This window comes from Rissa tridactyla, chromosome 1 (assembly GCF_028500815.1).
Source record: "Rissa tridactyla isolate bRisTri1 chromosome 1, bRisTri1.patW.cur.20221130, whole genome shotgun sequence".
In the NCBI taxonomy this organism is placed as follows: Eukaryota; Metazoa; Chordata; class Aves; order Charadriiformes; family Laridae; genus Rissa; species Rissa tridactyla.
In genome coordinates this window covers 36,664,481-36,685,098 of record NC_071466.1, presented here as the reverse complement: position 1 = coordinate 36,685,098, position 20,618 = coordinate 36,664,481, and the positions used below count along the sequence as shown (strand labels likewise).

Here is a 20,618-nt window from a genome sequence, read left to right as displayed (position 1 = left end):
CCAGAAAAAGGCATATCTAGCTTCTACTATTTTGGCATAATTTGTTTTCTGCCACCTCTCTGAAAAGTCCTGTTTCAATTTCATGCAAATACACAAGATTTTACTTTCTTGCCTTTCTTTTATTTTACTCTCCTTACGTTTCGCATTCTGTGAGCCACCTACAGTTTAATCTTTGCAGTCACAAAATCCTTAATTATCCAGCAACATTTATCAGTAGGATTTACCTTAAGAATCTCTAATCTTTGCTTATTGTTCTTGGGAACTTTGTCACTTCCAACCAAGGCGATGTCGAAGCCATCTCCTGAATGTCCAACAATATCGTACTGCAAGAAAGAAACTTCATCAGTCATCTGTTAGTCACAAATGGCCCTCGGGTCACAATGACACAAGACAGATCAAAGGCAATTTGCTTTCAACAAGAAAACCCAAATACTGTTCCCCGCTTCTGTTCATGAGCTGCTTAAGGGAACTACTTGCAATTTCTCACCAACATGAAAACACAGGAAAGGATTGCTAAATAATGAAATTAAAGAACAGTTACTTATTTCCATAGTCTGTTTTTCACATCACCCCATCAATTGCAGAGCGTTGATGCATAACATCAAGACCTTGCCCTCTCACATTGTCCATGTATTTTTTTAAAGTAGCAATTTTCATCCTCTTGAGTCTGACACACAAGAAGTGCATTGTTTAAGAGTAGCTCCCATGTTTGATAGATCTTTTTTGTGACCTCATTCTTCTCTGAAAAGAAGGTATTACAAGCCTTCCTTTTTGAAAATCAGCACTCCTTATTTTTGTGCCTAACAGATCAAAGTCGCTGCTCAAAGTATGTAGAGAAGTGAATTCCAAGTGTCTCTGTATGTTTTCAGAGATGATGTGCACATCATTCTCCCGTGAAAGATGCTGCAAAAGTGACATGTAGAGCTGTGATAGTTCAAATATCTTGTTGAACAAATAATGTAACATTGGGAAGGGCTTTGTTTTATGTGAGAGTTTTATTGTCTTTACATGAAAACCAAGACAAGCTGAGTTATGGCAAGGTCCTGACCTGCCCTTTGTGTTGTAGATGTGGCAGTCACCCCAGGGAGAACTCATGAGCATGACAAAAGCAGATTTAAGAGCTGTCTACACCAAGTAATAGAGCACAGTGCACGGATCCTGAGCCCGAAGAGACGTGAGCTGGCAATTCCTCGACATGAACATGCCTGTATTTCCCCCTGACTAGCTGGTACAGACCTGTCTTTAGTTGACAGGGAGCCCTTGTGCAATATTTTGCCTTTCTGTTATCTTTTATTCAAGTGCCGCATACAGGTCCCTGACGGGTTCACCATCCCTAACTCCTACATAATCAATTCATAAAAGGCAGGTCTGTTCCTCACAGTTTTTCTGTTCTTTCTTTCTTTCTTATCGAAGACCACTTTATTTGGTATAGTTGGGTCCTGTAGACTGGGGAAATGGCATTCTTTATCAACAAAGCTCTTATTATTTGTTTCCACATCACTAATCTGCTTAAAAACATATCAAGAGTAAAAGAAAGCTACAGCAGCTGGAACAACACTTTTAAAGGTGACACCTCCCTCTGCAAAACAGCAAACATGCCCCATACTATAGCTTATGTCACCCAAGGTCAGACCATTTTATGACAGCCTCACATAACCCAGACTTCCTTCCCTGAGGAAATCTTTATATAATCTGGTCCCCACGCTATCCCATTTATTTCTGCTCTGTTGGCTTTTCCCACTCCTGTTCTCAGCTCTTCCATCTCTAGTATTTGCTACCCAGCCTCATGTAAAGCTTCCAGTCTGACACATGCTTGCTCTTCAAAACCTATTTCTTATCACCAGTAATGCTTCAGACTCTCTCTTTCTTGATGAATATTTAACTGGTGCTTCTGTCTTCCTCAAACCATTATCTTTCCTGGCGAAAAGATGTGGCAAATGAAAATACACCAGTTTTGCGAATAATGTTGAGGTTACATTCATCATAGTTCCAAATTAATAGAGGAATACATTCAGAATGTGAACCACACTAAAAGAGGGCGTGCATTCATATTGTTTTAAAAACTAGAGATCATTCAAATCAGAGGAACTAAATAAAGCAGTTGTTTAATGGAGCAGAAAATATATGGCGCTAATGTCATTCTTATGCAATGTCAGAAATGTCCACAAATCTTCAGGGTAGGCTCTTAATTATGAAACCCCTGCACGTCCTTTTCTGAGCAGTTTTGTGTTCAGTATAATTTTTAAATCAACAACCTAATTACATAGAGCAAAATGCTGTCACTCTCCTGTGCAAAAAGAAGGCTGATTCCTTCGTAATGAGCTCCTTCCCAGCATTTCGTGGACCTCTCCCACCGGGTGTCCTGGTATCAGCTTTGCCATATTGAGTTCATGCGAGTAGGCCAAACTTTGCTACTTGGGAATACCATTTTGGTTCTTGGTACACACGAGTAACAGACCAACCTTTCATCTGAAAAAGGCTGGATTTAAACTCAGCGTGACAGTCTGCGTTAAGGGAACTGCTGTAGCTCCTAGCTGAAACCCCAGAGGTTGACCCTACGGTTGGGGCCCCTCCACATTCTTGCACGAGGTGGGAACGTACAACCTGGGTACAGGCAAGGTGAGGCTGAAATAATCTGAGCAAAATATTGCAGGCACGTACAGGCGTTCACCTGGGAACGTCATGTCCTCTCCGTTCCCTCCTCGGGTAGCTGCTTATTATTCTCTGTGTGTGCCCATGCATGCGCCTGAGTACGTATACTTATATTTAACAGATGTGAACTGTTTCCTTGTTTCTTTGCTGACATTTTACTATGCTATTTATGATTAAAAAAAGTATGGTGAGGCAGCAGGGAAGAAGTGGCTATTTGCTTTGTCCTGGCTGCTGCATTCCGGGTCAAATAGGGCCTCCTGAAAAGCAGGGTAAGATCCTGCTGAGCTGCGGAAGAGATGTGCTGTGGTCACCAGCCCTCGCGTGCTGGTCCTCACAGTCCTCTGATCCCCCCAGAAGTCAAGTCAAGGACCAGAATAGCCCAAACCTAATGAGTGTGAGGTTGCTTTTGGGCAGCTTAGCTCCCCAAACTGTGAGGTTGGATAAGTACTCGTGCCCCAGTGAAGAAGGGGATGGAAATGTAGCAGCACTGATTGACTTAAGTCAACATAGGGCTGCGGCCTGGGAGACCCTGTGACCTCATTCAAGGTCACAAGCCAAGCTTTCGAGGTGACAGAGGGAGATGTTTGCCCAGTGGAGTCTATGGAGCCTACCACAATTTAGGAATACAGGGTTTGGGGCGGGAGTAAAACTGGAGCGAAGCAGCCCACTGCAAGGGCAAAGAAGGAGGACTTAAATCTGTCACCCAGGTTTTCTTTCAGTAAATTATTACCTCCTCCTGATTTGTGTTCTAGTAAAATGAACCCTTGGTGATTTGATGTTATCTTGGAGCGCTCATTTTAAAGAGAAGGTGCAGACAGCTCCACAGCCCTGGCCAACTGGGGACCCCAACACATGCAGGCATGTGCACGCTTTGTCAGAACCAGTTTCCTTCCTCTGCAACCTGAAAGACGAGCACAGAAAAAGGGCCTCTGAGAAGCAAGGATCCGATGCATTTTTCTCAGAAATTCCCTACGAGAATTCACGTGGATGGTGTTACAAGTGAGAGAAGAGCTGTGATACCATCTTACTCGGAACTGACTTCTGTTTCGTTTTACAAAATAGACTGCAAGCACAGGCTCTCAGGAAAATACATGCTTGCCACAGTGCAGGCTTAATTGAATTAATTTATTATTGTGGTAGACAGCGGCTTGTTTTCCAACAGCCTCAGGTACACCAAGACAAGAACTGCTCTATTCAGAGCCGTGAGTACGCAATATGTAAACACGCCTCTTGAAATAGCATCATTTTGTTGGTTTCTTTCCTTACAGGTTAAAACAATCCCTATTCCACTGTCACATTTTGCACTGAATGGACGGTTGCTGCTGCCTAAAACGGGTAAAATGGAAGACTTTGTCTTCTGCAGCTGCCATGCCAAAAGATTTAATTTCTGAAGGCATTTAAAAAGCTGAAAGACGAACGCATGCTGAATGTAAAAGGCAGTGTGAATTAGACAAGGCCTCTGCCGGAGGGCTAGACCTTTATAAATGCATCTCTTCTTTGGACAACACTGAACACTCTTTTTTTTTCTTTTTTTTCTGAATTTATTTCAAACCTTTTGTTTGTAATTTAAAAGAAAGTTTTCTGCCAAGCACATGGAACATTTCTTCTTTTCCCGAATTAACAGTGCTGCCTCCGTAGTACATTTTACAAATGGGGAATGCTGAAACGGGCGTCTAAAATCTGCAATATCCCTTTCATATAGCGATAAATAACAATTCAGGCTTTCCCTGCCTGTTACATAACATGCTATTTATTGAGCCACTTACAATATTTTAAAGGCTTCATAAAATTGCTGTTGGATAATTTACTGGACATGCCTCCTGAATCTGCCATCATGTGTGCAAATGATGGTAATTAGGGATGATACAAAACCGTATGGTTTGTGTGACAGACATAATGCTACCTCAGATAAAACAAAGGACAAACTGCCCTTCTGTACGTTTTCAAATAATTGTCACCTAAAATGAGATGTACGAAAGATGTAAGAACTTTAATCCGGCAAAATAACTTGCTTATTATAACCTATGCATATAAGGGATGCAGCCACGCATTTAAAGGGTCCAAGGGGCATTTGTAGGAACGTATTTAGCCCCCGTTATTAGGGTGAGACTGAGAATGTGGCTTCTGTTACCTCAGTCACTCCCACTCTTTTCTTTAATAAAGCGCTTCAGAGGAGGCGTGGATGAGATGACATTGGAGGAGGGCTTCGAAACATGGCTGTTAATTTAAATGGATTTCCCGACTGTGGGATGAGCCTCTCATTTCCCCCTTGACAAGGAATGATTCACTGCCTGCACTGATGGGAAACGGAAGCAGGCAGGTTGTCCTACGCCAGCAGAAAAAAATGACAAATACCTGCTGGCGCTTGTCTGCCTTTTTTTTGAAGGATAACTTTGTTACCTGCTTGGTACGGTCACATACCCAATAGTTAGCTCTTCGGTGTAAGAAGGCAGGGAGAAAGTATTCTCTACCTTCATTCAGTGCTGTAAAGACCAACCATACAATCAACATCATCAGTGATACCAAGGGGTACAACACATGGGGAAAGCTCAGCTGGTAGGATAAAACAACCAAGGAAAAGCCCATCTGATTCATTCACAACCTTCTTTAGCAGAGAACTAAACCAAGCACCAGCAGAAAAGTCATCCTAAACCACGAATTGGTTTCCAAAGTTTGCACTGCACTTAGACAGCAGAAGGGAACTCTACTATGTAAATCCCTTTTGAACGCTTTGCTCAACAAGCCTGATGGTCCCCCAGGTTCAACACATGGCGTACAAGAAACCCCTCAGATTTGCGGCACATGTTGTTGTGACCCTCGCAGATGGGGCCACAACAGGAACAGATAACAGCAGGCATATCTAAAGGCCAAAAAAAAGTCTATTTTTATAAAACCACTCTTGGAAGGCAAGAAGAGGATAAGGAAGAGAAAGAAAAAAGTGATAAATAGCGGATTTCTCATGGCACGCTACACAGTTGTGTGTTCTTTTCTCTTTTTTCAAATGGTTCCTCTTTTAGACATGAGAAATATATGCTACTTTTGCAGACACACCAAAACTTCAGCTTTGTCCTGAGAAAAATTAGTAGCATCTTGCAAAGTGTCCGTGTTTTACAGACTGGAGCCATTGATATTTTAAAACAGTCACTGACTCTGTTACTCTCTAAAGATCTAATTACAGTCATTAGAAACTGAGGAACCGGCACGAGCAGCTGGTTATTGATCGCATTCATGCAGGTGTAGCATCTGCCACAGCAGATTATACACAAAAAAAAAAAAAAAATGTATTTTTGAGCTGGAGATTTTGGAAATGCTATTTATTTTTATCAAAGGAAAGAATCTCATTCCTCATATGAGCGCACTGTGTACTGTAGGTTAAAAAGAGATATTTTGCCATAATTATTGGATCATGTTGAGAATATGGTTCAAACATGACTAGTTAATAAATGCCTCTCTCTGTGCTCATTTTGGGGGATGACTTCAGTGGTCAGTGAAACATAAGGCCATATCTTGTTTCCTGTCCTAGTCATCTCTGGTCTGCTCTGGTAGATGTTATGCTTAGAGTGAATCAAAACCCAATGCGGCAGCACAGAGACGTGGCGAAAGAAAAACACTTTTCTCCCCTTGGGCAAAAGCAGCTCTGAAGCTGACAGAGTTCACGCTGGATCTGACCAGCCTTGAATCAAGGGGCTGTTACTGCACCTTCCAAGTTCTCTATCCAGTGGAAGGAGCCCTTAAATGGAGGAGAGCTACCCTAGAGGCAACTGAAGTTGAACAGATGTAGAAGCTGATGACAACTTTTTTTCCTTGATGTGTCACTAAAATTTCTAGCAGCTTCCTCACCACGATTATTTTAAATATAAAATTGGCCTTACAGTTCTTTTGACTCAGAGATTGTAAGGATACTCCTGTCTTATTATCATCAAAGAGTGGCAATTTTCACATCTAATAACTGCACATGGTTTTCATGTGTTTTTATAAATGGTTAGTGGTTGTTAGAGAGGCACATTTACTATTACAACTAACTGCATTTTGAGCTATTTGCTCAACTAAATACAGGTTTTCATCTATGTGCGGAGCAAAACGCTGGCCAATAGCAACTATTGCCAAGCAAAATATAATAATCTGTAATAGCCACAGAGGGATTTGAAAGGTAACGAAACATAGATTTTAAAATCCCAGAACTGAAAACAGTTCATAATGATCTTACTAATTCTGCGCAGTGGGCTATCTGTCTGTCTACTTCTACATGTTATTCCTTTACCATGCACCTGAGGGTCATGTCTGGGTTCTCAGCTATAGAGCTGCACAGGAAATAAGGACAGCTCGTTAAAAGACCTTTAAGATCATTAAGTCCAACCGTTAATCTAACACTACCAAGTCCACCACTAAACCATGTGCCTAAGCATCATGTCTACACATCTTTTAAATACCTCTAGGGATGGTGACTCAACCACTTCCCTGGGCAGCCTGTTCCAATGCTTGACAACCCTTTTGGGGAAGAAATTTTTCCTAATATCTGACCTAAACCTCCCCTGGTGCAACTTGAGGCTGTTTCCTCTTGTCCTATCGCCTGTTACTTGGGAGAAGAGACTGACCCCCACCTCGCTACGACCTACTTTCCGGTAGTTGTAGAGAGCGATAAGGTCTCCCCTCAGCCTCCTTTTCTCCAAGCTGAACAACCCCAGCTCCCTCAGCTGCTCCTCATAGGACTTGTGCTCTAGACCCTTCCCCAGTTTCACTGCCCTTCTTTGGACACGCTCCAGCACCTCAATGTCTTTCTTGTAATGAGGGGCCCATCTACCACTGCACTACATCTATTTTCAGAGTTATCACTTTCTAAAGCACTGTCCTCTGCTGTATAAATGTAAAATAATCCATTATTCATAACAAGAGCAGAATGGCTGTAGTAGAACAGAATGAACAATTGTCCCCGTGTCATTATTTCCATTTTAGTCAAGATTTTATCAGCTACTTGATTTTTATCTCCTCCAAACTGAGTAGTTCTTGCCTACTCAGCCATTACTCGTACCTGGACACTTCCATACCCTTTGTAATCTTTGTCACCCTCTTCTTTTTCAGCTCTACAAGAATTTTTGTGAAATGGGGGACCAAAGTTGCACACATTATTCCTGATATGAATGTACTATGGATGTTTACAGCAACATTCTGATGCTTTGTGCTTTATTCTCTGTTCTTTTGCTAATAGCTTCTAACATTCAATTAGCCTTTTTGACAGCTGGTGGGCACCGAGTGTTCAAAGAACCATACAACATAATTACAAAATGCCTTTGTTGAGCACTGATATATAGCTGAGAGAAAGCACTAATGGATAGCTGAGACTTCCTTACTGAGTATTTTAAATCAAAATTGCTTTCTTCCATCTGCAGCACTTTCCATTTAGCAGCACTGGACACCATCTGCCATTTTATTTCCCCGTCACCATTTATGGCCACGTCCTTCTCCAGAGGAGGGCCACGAAGATGATCAGAGGGCTGGAGCACCTATGCTATGAGGACAGGCTGAGAGAGTTAGGGTTGTTCAGCCTGGACAAGAGAAGGCTCCCAGGAGACCTTATAGCGCCCTTCCAGTACCTAAAGGGGGCCTATAGGTGAGATGGGGAGGGACTCTTTGTCAGGGAGCGTAGTGATAGGACAAGGGGTAACAGTTTTAAACTGAAAGAGGGGAAATCTAGATTAGGTATTAGGAAGAAATTCTTTACTGTGAGGATGGTGAGGCACTGGAACAGGTTGCCCAGAGAAGCTGCGGATGCCCCATCCCTGGAGGTGTTCCAGGCCAGGCTGGATGGGGCTTTGAGCAGCCTGCTCTAGTGGGAGGTGTCCCTGCCCATGGCAGGGGGGTTGGAACTAGATGATCTTTAAGGTCCCTTCCAACTCTAACCATGCTATGATTTTATGATTCTCCAGCTTTTTGCAGCTGGATTTCCCTTTTTGTTTTCCCAAGCAACTTCATACAACTAGCAACTTTTGTCACCTCACTATCCATCCCTTTTTACAGATCATTTATGAATATATAGAACAACATAACAATATGGGCTCTGGTCCAAATCCCAACACCAGTGACCTTCCTTCACTTCTTCACTCTAAAAAATGACCACTTAGTCTGTTTTCTATATTTTTAGCAGTAGTTCATTTATCTGAAGGCTCTCCCTTTTATCCCCGTAGTATCATTTCTTCATGAGCCTCTGGTGAGGGACTTGGTGAAATGGTTTTGGCTAAGGAGACTATCAACCAACCCTGCTTGTCACATACATGGAGACTCTTCAGAACGCATTACTTCCCTTTACAAAAGCCATGTTGACTATACCCCAGTATATCATGTTTATCCTTGTGTCCACAACTTCTGTTTCATCTTCTTGTGTGCTTGATACTGCATGTGGCCGTAGTAATATGTGTGTTGCTCAGGTATGTCTGATTTACCAAATATACACAAATTGTGTTGCATAATTACACTGCCCCTGTTAATATATGTAATTGACTTTTCTATTATCAGTGAGCAGGAGATACATGAGCAGCTGAGCAAATAAACCCCTCATTTCCCATTAATTACAGTCGAGTTTCCACATGGCTTCTCTGGGCCAAGGTCTAAGGTTATGGTTACAGCATTTTTCTCCATCAGGAATACAGAGCATCACTCTCTACCTGGCCTGTTTTCATGACATTTGCAGGAATTTAGTGACTTTGGGAACAAACCCACGGTTTCTAATTTGATTGAAATTGTGCAACATGCTCTGTTTAAGGGGGAGAAAGCATTATGGTAGCACACCCCTTGTTTCCTTAGAAAAACAGGCTAAAACATAATGCCTGTCTCCTTTTATAGCCTTCTCCCTGACAAATGGAAGTCTGAATGATTGTACTTTAGAAGACATTCTACAAGAACATGCCTCCATATGGCCTGGTTTGATTTTGTACAGGAGATTCTATGAAAGAACAGAAATCTGTAGGATTACGCTGTTGGAGGAACAACATGGAGCAGACCTGGCTGAATTGACCTGGCCTAAGTTTTCTATTAATTTTGTTTAGGAGATTTTACATTTTGTTCAGATGTATTTTAAGTCTTAACGTTTGAGATGCTCTTCGGTAAAAGCATCGGACAACTTTATTCTTCCATTAAACACTGAATCTGTCAAGAATTAACTTGAGACTGGCCATTACTCTCTTTTTTAAGGTTAAAGAAACATACCCTAGACTTTAGGCTTACTGAGACAAAAAACAGTATAAAATTTATTTCCATTTCCTTTGCAGGCTACCACTAAATAACATTTGGAACCTAATACCTTTCAGTACAAGAAATTATTTTCTTGCTTTCAGGTAAATGTAAGAGAACACAAGTAAGGGATAAAGTTTGGTCTTTTCCTGAGACAAAGTACTCCTGTCTGTACTCTGGGCAGATGGAAAGGCAGGGCATCTTTGCATGTCTTGAAGCTCATATTTACTTGTGTTCTGTAGGTTTAAGCATTTCTGCCCAAAGAAACAAACAGATAAATACAGAAAAAGGCAGCAAATTTCACTCACTCAAAGTCTTAAAAGTCTTAGATTGAATTCTCCACTGCTGAAGCCTGTAATGTTTCTTATCCATTCACTAGTATTATTTTTCAGGTTGCTAGAAATAGATTAATGTCTGTATTTCCTTGTGGGAATGAATAACGTTCTTTGGCTGGACTGATTGCTGAAACACTTTTTCCACTGCTGCGCACAGCCTGTGCAATAACCACAGTGCTCCTAGCCCAGCTGTAATTACCTTGAATTTGTGCTCATAATTCTCAAAAGCTTCCATGACCATGCAGACAGCCTCCATGGAGCGTTCCAGCCGTCCATCCACCCCGTTAAAGCGGTACATGCTACCGGATACATCCACCACCAGGCGCAAGCGTTTAGGTTTCTGCTGGGGGCTCCCAGGCTGACAGGGAAACACAGGAGAAAAAAAACCCCAAACAATATAAATGGGAAAGCTAAACATCCGTAATGATAAAACATTTCAGAAAGATAACCCAATGCACTCTGCGAAGCAAGAAACTTTTACCCAGCAAACGCCGATTATTTTTTTAAAAAAGAACAAAACCATTTTAACCTTTTTTCTAACTGTTTCAAACCAGTTACTTGACAGATACCTCAATTGATTCTTTCCCCTCGCCTTCAATGACTGGAAACAAAATACCTTGAAAAATTCCACACATGCTTGTCAGGAAAATACTTTTTCTGTCTCAGTTTTGATTCTTAACATTTTATTTCAGTGAACAGACTCTCACATTCACTCTTTCTGCCAAGGCTCATAATGGAAATGCTTTTCCTTGGCTTACGGTACTAACAGGGACCCGTATCAGACTGTAAAAACTTGTCTGATGAGGTTAATAACATTCCAAAAATGTTTGAAATCTTGTTCTGATTAACTAGTAGTTTCTTCTTCATTCTGATGCTGAAATCATTATTTCTTCCTGAAAACAATCCCCATCTGTTTTAACAATTTCTGGCACAGTACATTCAAGGGAGGTGTTTTATTTAGTGTGCAATGAGTCTGGATTCAAGTATAAGGCTATTAAAGATGATCTGGCAAAAAACCCAGTTACATTAAAAACAAATAACCAAAACGTTTCTTTTACCTGTAAAGGGCTGCAAGGATTTGTGTGCTTTGTTCTTTTAATTATTCTCTTAATAGACTGTGGCATCACTGTCCTCCCAAAAAAAAAGGAAGAACGAGGGCCCATTAAATCATACATTTCTTTTGGGTTTTATGCGAAACTTAAAGGTGCCCTCCCACCCTTTCTTTTTTCCTAATTGAACTATTTTTACAAAGCCCTAAAACTGACACATTGAGTAAATACATTTTGGAAAAAAATGAGAAATGAAGATCTAGTCACTTTTCCCTTATTGATCTTTCACACAGGCCATGCCAAATTCCACAATCTGTTCAAAGCAACAGACATCAGGACCAAGTAGCATAAAAAAATAATACCAGGGATTCATCAGATGTGGGCAGCTGATGTGCAAAAAGATGTTGTACTCAGCTATTTGAAAAAAAAAAAAAATCCTAGTGCAGTTAAAAACTGCAATCTGTCATTAAGCATTACTGTTAAATATTACGGACTAGCCCCACCAGTTTTGGCCAGGTTTTGTTGGTCTGATTCAAGTGGTTTCTCTGCTGCTGACTCACACAGGCCTAACTATAATGTCTCCTAAGGAAAGGCTGAATTGAAACATAGAATGGACAACTTTACTGCATCTTAATGGCTTTTTTCCCATTATAATTTTTATTTTCGTAAATCCAAATACCTGTGGAAGCTGAAATTCTTCACATATCACAGAATAACGAGAAGACATTTGTAAAGCACTTTTTTTTTTTTTTTTAAATTTCACAGGGTAATTATTATTGAAAATTAAATTAAATTAAGTTAGTGAGAAAATATTTTCCTTTTTCTTAGACAAACAAACAAAATGTTGTGTGCTAACTGCCTTCAGCTCAATAAAATATAAAATAAGAACATAAAAACTGTTGCACTGGATCAAAACAAAGGACCGCCTAGATCAGCATCCTCTCTCTGAGAGTGACAAATAGCAAATATATGTGTATGACTATAAGAAGTGAAGCAAATCTTCCATCTTGTGGTTGCCTCTGTCTCAGGGACTTCCCAAGATTCTTCCCAATCTTCCCAAGATTCTTCCGAGTTTCTCATCCCGGTAACTCCCTGAATATTTGTACTTATATTTGTACGGCCACTACAAAAACAGCAAATTGGTTAAGCACTTCCCTACCTTTCCCTGCTACTTGTTGGATACTCACTTGTGGTTCAAGTTCTCCCCGTCGTTTATATATGGCTTTTTCTCCTGTCAGCCCATCAATGATTTTGGCGTCATCTAGCTCTCCAACAGCTTGGTGTCTCAGCCATTGTCTTTCTTTACCCTTGGCCTACAACAGAAAAGAAACCTTAATTCACTCAGTGATGTGATTCTAAGACATACTGAACATGACACACGAATGAATTTTCTTTGTAATGATGTGATAGTTTTGGCATAAATCAAAGAAATCTGAACACGTCTTCATAGCTGTCCTGTTCTTTTCTCTGAAAGAAAAACTAACATTGACAAAGAACACGTTCCCTCTGTAATTTTATCTTAAGTCATTTCATATATGGGAATTTAACTGTGGACTGTGGAAATGTTAACCTTTTTTCTTGTAAACGTGCTGGAAATCTGTGTAGCTTAATCAGAAATACATACAACCAGAGGGACAGGCACGACTGACTGTTTGTTATCAGTTCTCCATCCAAGCAGCGCAAGAAAAAAAATAATTGGGTGACTTAAAGGTAAAACTAAGTAGTAATGGTAAGTAGTTTCTTTTAAACTAATGTCCATAAGAAACTATATTTATATTTTAAAATAAAAACCTTGAAAATTATGATACTCGAGACAGTCCACTGAATGTTTCTTTTATTTTCTTTAAAAGAACACTGGTTACCTACGGCCTGACTTGATGAACATGCATGACAATCCAGGAACTCAAATATTCATAGAAGCAAGCACTAGAGATTTAAGACTCAAATGGCTTAAGATTATAAACAACACATTTAAGAATATTTGCAAAGGATAGCTTCATCATGGTTCATAACACGTACGATCCATCTAAAGACAGCAAAGTCTGCATATTTGGGTTTCATGGTCTATTTCATTTCTGCTTAAATCTTCAGGCTGAAGTTGCTCATCCTAGCAGCAAGCCCAGCAAGGAAAGAAGATTTTAAATCTATCTATCTATCTATATATATAGTGCTTTTGCACTCTCAGCAGATTGCTGGTCAGAGCAGCTGGAGGAAAACCAAATATCCAGCAAGACACAAATTGCCTTAAACATCGGTTTTCAGGAATGAAAATCAGTTGCTCCCTGATGAGCAGGAAGCGTTACATTTCAAATCCCCAGTGAACTGCAGGCCTGGGATTTGAGAGGATGTATCTTTGTGATTTCGGGCACTCTGAGCAGTCAGATGATGGCTTATTAAGCCTCAGAGAATCTTTGATTTTGCTTTGGTCAAAATTTATGAGTTTTTCTTTCTGGTGTGTATGGAAGAAGGAGGTCTGGACTACTGTCTACTGCCTATAGTTACTCAAGACTAATGGACTATTTCTGAAAAATGAAAAATTATGAAAATAAGTGAGCAGAAAGAATACAAAGCCAGAAGGAAAAAAGTTTGGATTAATTCATTTTAAAGTGTAGAATTAACATAGTTGCAACAAACATGTTTGTTGCAGTTTCGTTTAGTTAGGTTGTGTCAGAAGCTTTACAGATGCTTCCTAATGGGTGGCAAAAATAATGCCAATACACAGAAACCTCAGTCTTTTAGTAAATCACAGAAGGGGAAAGCGGAAAGGATTTCTTAGGTCGTGAATTCAGTCAGTTGTGCTTCAGTCCACTTAAGCTTTAACCCACTTTGGCAGTGGGGCATCCATGAATTTGTTTGTATCACCAATTAGTAGTTTCCAATACCATTAAATATTCTTGGGATGAAATTTGCAGTCCCTTCTTCCATAGGATTATCGATTCTTTTGTTGCCCGAAGAGTTGTGCAATACCACAAAAAGATACCAGCAAATTCCAGGTGACCTCCATGTGTTCCACCAAAATGTCACACTGTAGGAGTTTTCCTGCTGTGAAAACCACAGTGGGATAACCTGTGGCAAATTTCAACAACTCTCCAACTAACCATTAAAAAAACGGTCCTGGAGACAACACGGTGTTGAGTAAACAGAGCCTGTCTGAAGTGAATCATGCACCTTCCAGGATGATGCAGATGAGATGACTTCGTTCCTAGTCATTCTCGCGCTACAGACACTGTACAGATGCAGATCCTTAATACTTCCTCAGGGCTGCTGTTTTGTCAAATTTTTGTCATTTGCTCCCTTTCAGTAGGCAGGAGGGACAAACAACAGAAGATAATAAAGTTTTGGCTTCACTGAGCAAATTCTCAACTAGTTTCACTACTGCTTTCATTGACAATAGCTTTGTGGCTATTTGCTGTTGCAGGAACAGCAGTGTGAGGAGAAAACTGCTTTTAACTACGGACATAGTTAAAAACCATTTAATAACTTTTGAAGCTTATGCAACAAAAGCCAGTATTTGAGCTGAAATCTTATTGGAGGAACACAGAGTTGACATTTTCTCCTAAAATAGGAAAGAATGCTGACAAAATCTGACCTCACCCCTGCCCAAAATAATGCTAAAATTATTTAGACTATTTAGTATCTGCCTCTTCCCTGCAGAATTCCTAAGAATTTATTTCCTTTTATAAAAGCTGAAAAAAAATCCCCTTAAGCACGTGTTATACAATGCACACAGAAAGCTTTGAAGCATTTTCAATATATAATTTTCATAAGCTTAAAAGCAACATAAGTTTAAAAGCATTTAGAATTTTAAGAGAAAAACAGAACTATTACATATCTACCTTGCTTTGATATTTTACCAGAAAGGGCATACAACCCGTTACTATTGCAATATACTGCAACCGTATTGATGAAAAAATACTGTATATATGTTCGGTGTGTTGCTTTTGAAATTAGAAAAATGTGCTAGATACCGTATCTTAACAGCATGGCAATGGCTGATCACAATACACCACTGCGGTAACTCTTTTCACTGAAAGATATCGAACGCGTATTTACAAACAATCCTGCAAAATATAACTGTGATGTCTGTAAATACCACAGAAAAAGTTGTGTATGTGAGGTGATCACGTTTAATTACGTAATTCGTAACAGTATAGGATGGTATGAAATACTGCCCTTTGTTCCTGGGATAACACTATGCAAATGTTCCCTTACCTGCTGACATCAGAAAACTACTACTGACAGGGCACGGGGTTTTTCACATCGCCAGCTCTCTAAGCCATGTTTATTATACGACTGCCACTATTTTATTTTCGCTGCTATGACCAGACAGTTCCCACTTGGTCTAAATCAGACAGACCCCCAACTAAGCTCGGTGACTCAGGCTCAGGTTTGCCCAGTTTAAATGTAGGTGCCTAAATGATGCTCAGAAGCCACAGGGACAGGTGCCCCAGATTCCCTTTGTAATAATCAATAAAAAGAGAAGCACTTTCTGGAAGGCAAATCATCTAAAATCCAAGAAGGCCTTTCTGAGTGACGGACTGACCATAAACTTTTGAATCCGGAGTTCAGACAAGCAAGCTTTCTTCAGGCTTTGGCCAGCATTAGGAGAGAGAAGAAAGCTCGTCACTGACGGGATTTCCTGGATTCTGGCTTTGCTACTTCTATAGAAGATAAACGACAACTCATAACATTTGCTAATGTTGTTCAAAGATCTGACAGAGATGAGTGAGTTATGCAAAGTAAAATGAACAATGAAATGACATTCTCAGACTGTATTTATGCATCGCTTCCAAGGATCAGCCTATTCCAAGCATCTCTTTCTGCTACTACTAGTTTTTGTGAGCCGTCAACAACGGGACCTGAATCCAGCCCCTCCACTCTTGGAATGTAAAATATAATCAAAGGAAGATTTTTTTAAAACCCCCACAAACCTAACAATAAAAAGGCATACGTTGAAAAGAAAATCCAAGTTAAATAAACATGGACAATATATTTCCATTAGGTGAACACACTGAGTTTGAAACAAAGAGAACTCAGACATTTGTAAAAAGCCGAAAGCGTTCTCTACTGAGAAGGTAATTTGGGATTTTCACAAAGTCCAAACCACGCAGACATCTGAGCTGCAAAGTTTACTGCAACTGACTGTGCCATTGACTTGTTATTTGAGAAATGAGGAATGTCTGACTGATAACAGAAAGAAAACAGTTTTAGCGAAGAACCCATGGTGTACACAGGACTATCCGGAAACAAGAAGAGACGGAGGCATAGTCCTTCATCAGGGTTGAATGACTCACCATGCTGAAGAATTCAAATGGATTTTTTTTTTTCTCAAAGAGATAACACGAAACATGAAAGAGCTTCTCAATTAACAGCAAGCATTTTGCAACTAAGTAACTCCTGTTATCATTTATCTTCACTTTCCTAGTGCATCTTCTAATAAAAAACCTACCAAAATCTGTATAAAATTTATAAAGTGAAAAACTCGCTTTCAATATTGCTCTTATTCTATGAGCTAGCTTTTCCAAATACAGTGAGTTTGTTTTTTCATCTTAAAGTCCATTTACTGGCTCTGTGGTTAGCTGTTACGGATTTTGCCAGGAAGGCAGCAAAGTCTCATAAAATACTGAGGCTTATAAGACTTTGCCTCGATATTAAAATGACCTTTTTACCAAAGCAACAGGATATGTCTCCTTATACTAAAAGATATTATATTTTGATTATGTTTAATGTGATCTCTGAATGTAAGAATTTTGGCTCCAAGGAATAGATGAGGCACTCTAAAAAAAGACTTTAAACTGAAGATTCACTTATTCACTTCCCCCCCAGAATGTGCTTCCAATGGCATGGCTACTAGAAACACAGTAAAAAAAGCACCTAGATATAAATGTAGGAAAAACTGAGATTTATATCTAAAATTTTTCAATTGAAACCTGTCTTTACAAGCCAAAAGCTTACGTCCTGAACTGAAACACATATTAGGTGCATGAATCACCTAATCACGACCATCTTAAATGTTCATTATTTGAGGAGCTCTCTGAATTGATACATTCATAATAAAACCCACTAATGGATCTCTGTACAGATATGTGATTATAGTAGTGTTGTTGTTTTTTGCTGTGGTGTTGTTTTTTCGTAGTCACAATGGCTTACAGATACAAGTAAGGCAAAGAAAAATGTTAGCTTTCTTACTTGCAACACCAGAGGATTGGATTTTTTGACACAGGAGGAGCCTGTTGATCATACAAAGTAATTTCTTTCTATATTTCAGTGTTATTGCTGAAGTAAGGAGACAGATTAGACACAGCACAGTGACTGACTAATAGGCTAAGGTATGTGTATACCAGTGGTTGGTAGCCTTCCACAGAAATATTTTTTATCATCAGAGACATCTTATAAGGAGCAAAATTATTTTCCTTTTATTTTCACTGAAGATTAGCAGATTCCTCCTAGAAACAATGCCCTTTTTATTTTATTCACCCCGTATACAAGCACTAATATTAACAAAATCTGGAACCACAGGACCAATTACTAGAAGACAGGCAAACTGGTGGTTTTGGTCAGCTTCCACTTAGATTTGGGCTACATCTATTTTTAGTAGCAAGAGTTAAAAACAAACCTGAGAAAAAGTCATGTTTTCAGCTGCATATGCAGTAAAGCTATGGCCTGGTGTGAGTGTTTCTTTTAACATCTATAGCATTTGCGCTTCTAAGCTAAAAAAGTCTTTTGGACAGGAGGGTAAAGACAAAGGCTGTGATCTACACACCGCTATATATTCTTCTAATAACATATAGTATTTTCTTTCATAAAATTGTGCTCCTGAATAAGTAACCTCTGTAAGGCGTGGTATGGAAATACTGTAACTTGTAGAGATGAACACTGGCATCCACTTAAAAACTGCCTTTGAAATATCAATATGAGACTTTTTTCTAACTATGATATAACCTGAATCTGCTTTTAGCTCTCAAAGGCATGATCATCAGATGCTAACAGGATATTAGCAGGATAGTATTTAGAATCATAGAATGGTTTGGGTTAAAAGGGACCGTAAAGATCATCTAGTTCCAACCCCCCTGCCATGGGCAGGGACACCTCACACTAGACCAGGCTGCTCAAAGCCCCATCCAGCCTGGCCTGGAACACTTCCAGGGATGGGACTTCCACAGCTTCCCTGGGCAACCTGTTCCAGAGTCTCACCACCCTCACAGTAAAGAATTTCTTCCTAATATCCAATCTAAATCTACCCTCCTTCAGTTTGAAACCGTTACCCCTCTTCCTATCCCTACACTCCCTGATCAAGAGTCCCTCCCCATCTTTCCTGTAGGCCCCCTTCAGGTACTGGAAGGCTGCTATAAGGTCTCCCCGGAGCCTTCTCTTCTCCAGGCAGAACAACCCCAGCTCTCTCAGCCTGTCCTCATAGCATAGGTGCTCCAGCCCTCGGATCATCATCTGGGGCCTCAGGTAACGAGCTCACCACATTCCTTTATCAGTGAATCTAAGGTTACCTGCAGATTGTCTAAGATGATGCGGAGTGACTGAACTTGACGTCGGACTGCTCCAGAGAACCTTTCGTAAGTTGATGCGTCATATTCACTCATCTGAATCTCTTTCAATCTAAAGCAAAGAACAGGGAGCTAAGAACAGTTTAGGAAACATGCATATCATCTATTTACATATGTAAATTACAAGCTTACTTGATATCAGACAAATTCAGACTGTAATAACTGGATGCAAGAGACAAATCAAAGTAGTGGCAGCTGCTTTTGTGAATTTTTGAAAAGGCAGGTGATCACCAGTGTCTACAGGGATTGCATTACATTAAAACTTATTAAAGTTAGTAATCCTCTGTCTCTCTTCTAATCTGCTTTAATGTTTGGGAAGTAAATCAGATGTTCTGAAAACTGTGATGAAATTCTAAAGGTTTTATTGTCTCAGGTGTTGCTATCTGTACATAAAAGGATCATAAGCGTCTATTCATTACTTCACCGTCGGAGTATTTTAAACATATCACGATCCATGCTTTAACACAAAGGTTAAGTAAAGACACACTATAAAATCTGTCCTTGAAGACCCACAACTAGTAACTCTGTCTCAAATACCTATCTTTGTGCTTCATAAAATGATGAAACCCTGAAACAAAGAAGTTCTAAATAAACATTAACGAAAATGTGCTCCCTCACAAAAAAATGAGTCATGTCACTGAACAGTATTCTGTCCAGAGGTCAAAGAGAGTGCAACATCTGCACCTTAAAAAAACAGATATATGCTTTTTCTGTGGCCACTTAAAGTTCTGTATAATTATTCTCAACATCGTAGCTAAGTGGATACTCTTAAACTGGTGAAACTCACAACCGGAATTGAATTACAGAGGTCTAATGTTGAAGAAGGAGCCAGGAGAGAGGTGGAAATGCTGGGATCATGCACCGTTCAATATTTTCCATGATGCAGAATCATGTAGCGAGGCAGCAACTGTGCATCTGCCCACGTATCCAGCACGTTGCTGGGTTCAGTCCTGAGCTAAAACGTATTGACCTATCTGTGCAGAGCTCGTTTCAAACAAGCACTTCATTACAGCATAACCTCACTCACACTGCTTTGAAAATACCCATTTTTGAATGTACTATATATGGATAGTAAAGTATGTATAGGCTAGTTGTATTTTTAATGACAATTTTTTTAATATCATGACAAGTTACTTGCCTGGAACATACAGTATACTTGTGAACTGCTGTTTAGACTAGCCCTTAAATGATAATATTAAAATCATACATCAAATCTTTGTTGTCTTTAGTATGACTATGTCTTTTCCTACTTTGAATTTCGCATATGGTCATTAGAGCTAACTATTATTCATTAGAGGCAGGAAAAGGTAACTTTCAGTGCTACACACTTTATTTTATGAATCCTGCCAACGGAGTTCAGTATCTTAACATCAATGATGAAAACATTTTGTTTCAAATAAAAAAAACCCTCACGTGCAGTTTCATGACTCTACATCAATCCACAGTGAAAGACAGTTCAGAGAAATGCCATGAAAAATACCACATCTATTCAAGGGCAGTTGCTAACTTCATTCTACTGAAATAGGGCGATTTAAAATGTTTGCCACTAGCAGTACTATCTAGCCAGGAAAACAATCAATAGCGTTCGTATTAAAATCCTCCCTTCCAGATAATCATGTATAAAGAAAGCAGTGATATTTGCAGTCCCCCTTAATTTTTTTTCTTTAGCCTGAGGACTCCAACCTCCCAACCTGTTAGTTCCCACAGCTATCCAAAAGGTACAGAATAATAATCCATGTCAAATGTGGCTTCAGAGTAGGCTACATTTACAGCTGGTACATGCCATCTCACTGCTTTTA

General features: G+C 39.7%; 1 protein-coding gene across 1 annotated transcript in view; it reads right to left on the bottom strand.

The window, feature by feature from the left end:
- Nucleotides 1-20,618, bottom strand: part of VWA8 (von Willebrand factor A domain containing 8) — a 196,884-nt gene that overhangs the window by 7,256 nt on the left and 169,010 nt on the right. The window contains exons 40-43 of the mRNA XM_054190234.1: nt 18,763-18,871; nt 12,448-12,573; nt 10,411-10,569; nt 225-323 (exon numbers count right to left, since the gene is read on the bottom strand). Of these exons, the coding sequence (XP_054046209.1) occupies nt 225-323; nt 10,411-10,569; nt 12,448-12,573; nt 18,763-18,871 (493 nt within the window). The remainder of the gene's footprint in view (nt 1-224; nt 324-10,410; nt 10,570-12,447; nt 12,574-18,762; nt 18,872-20,618) is intronic.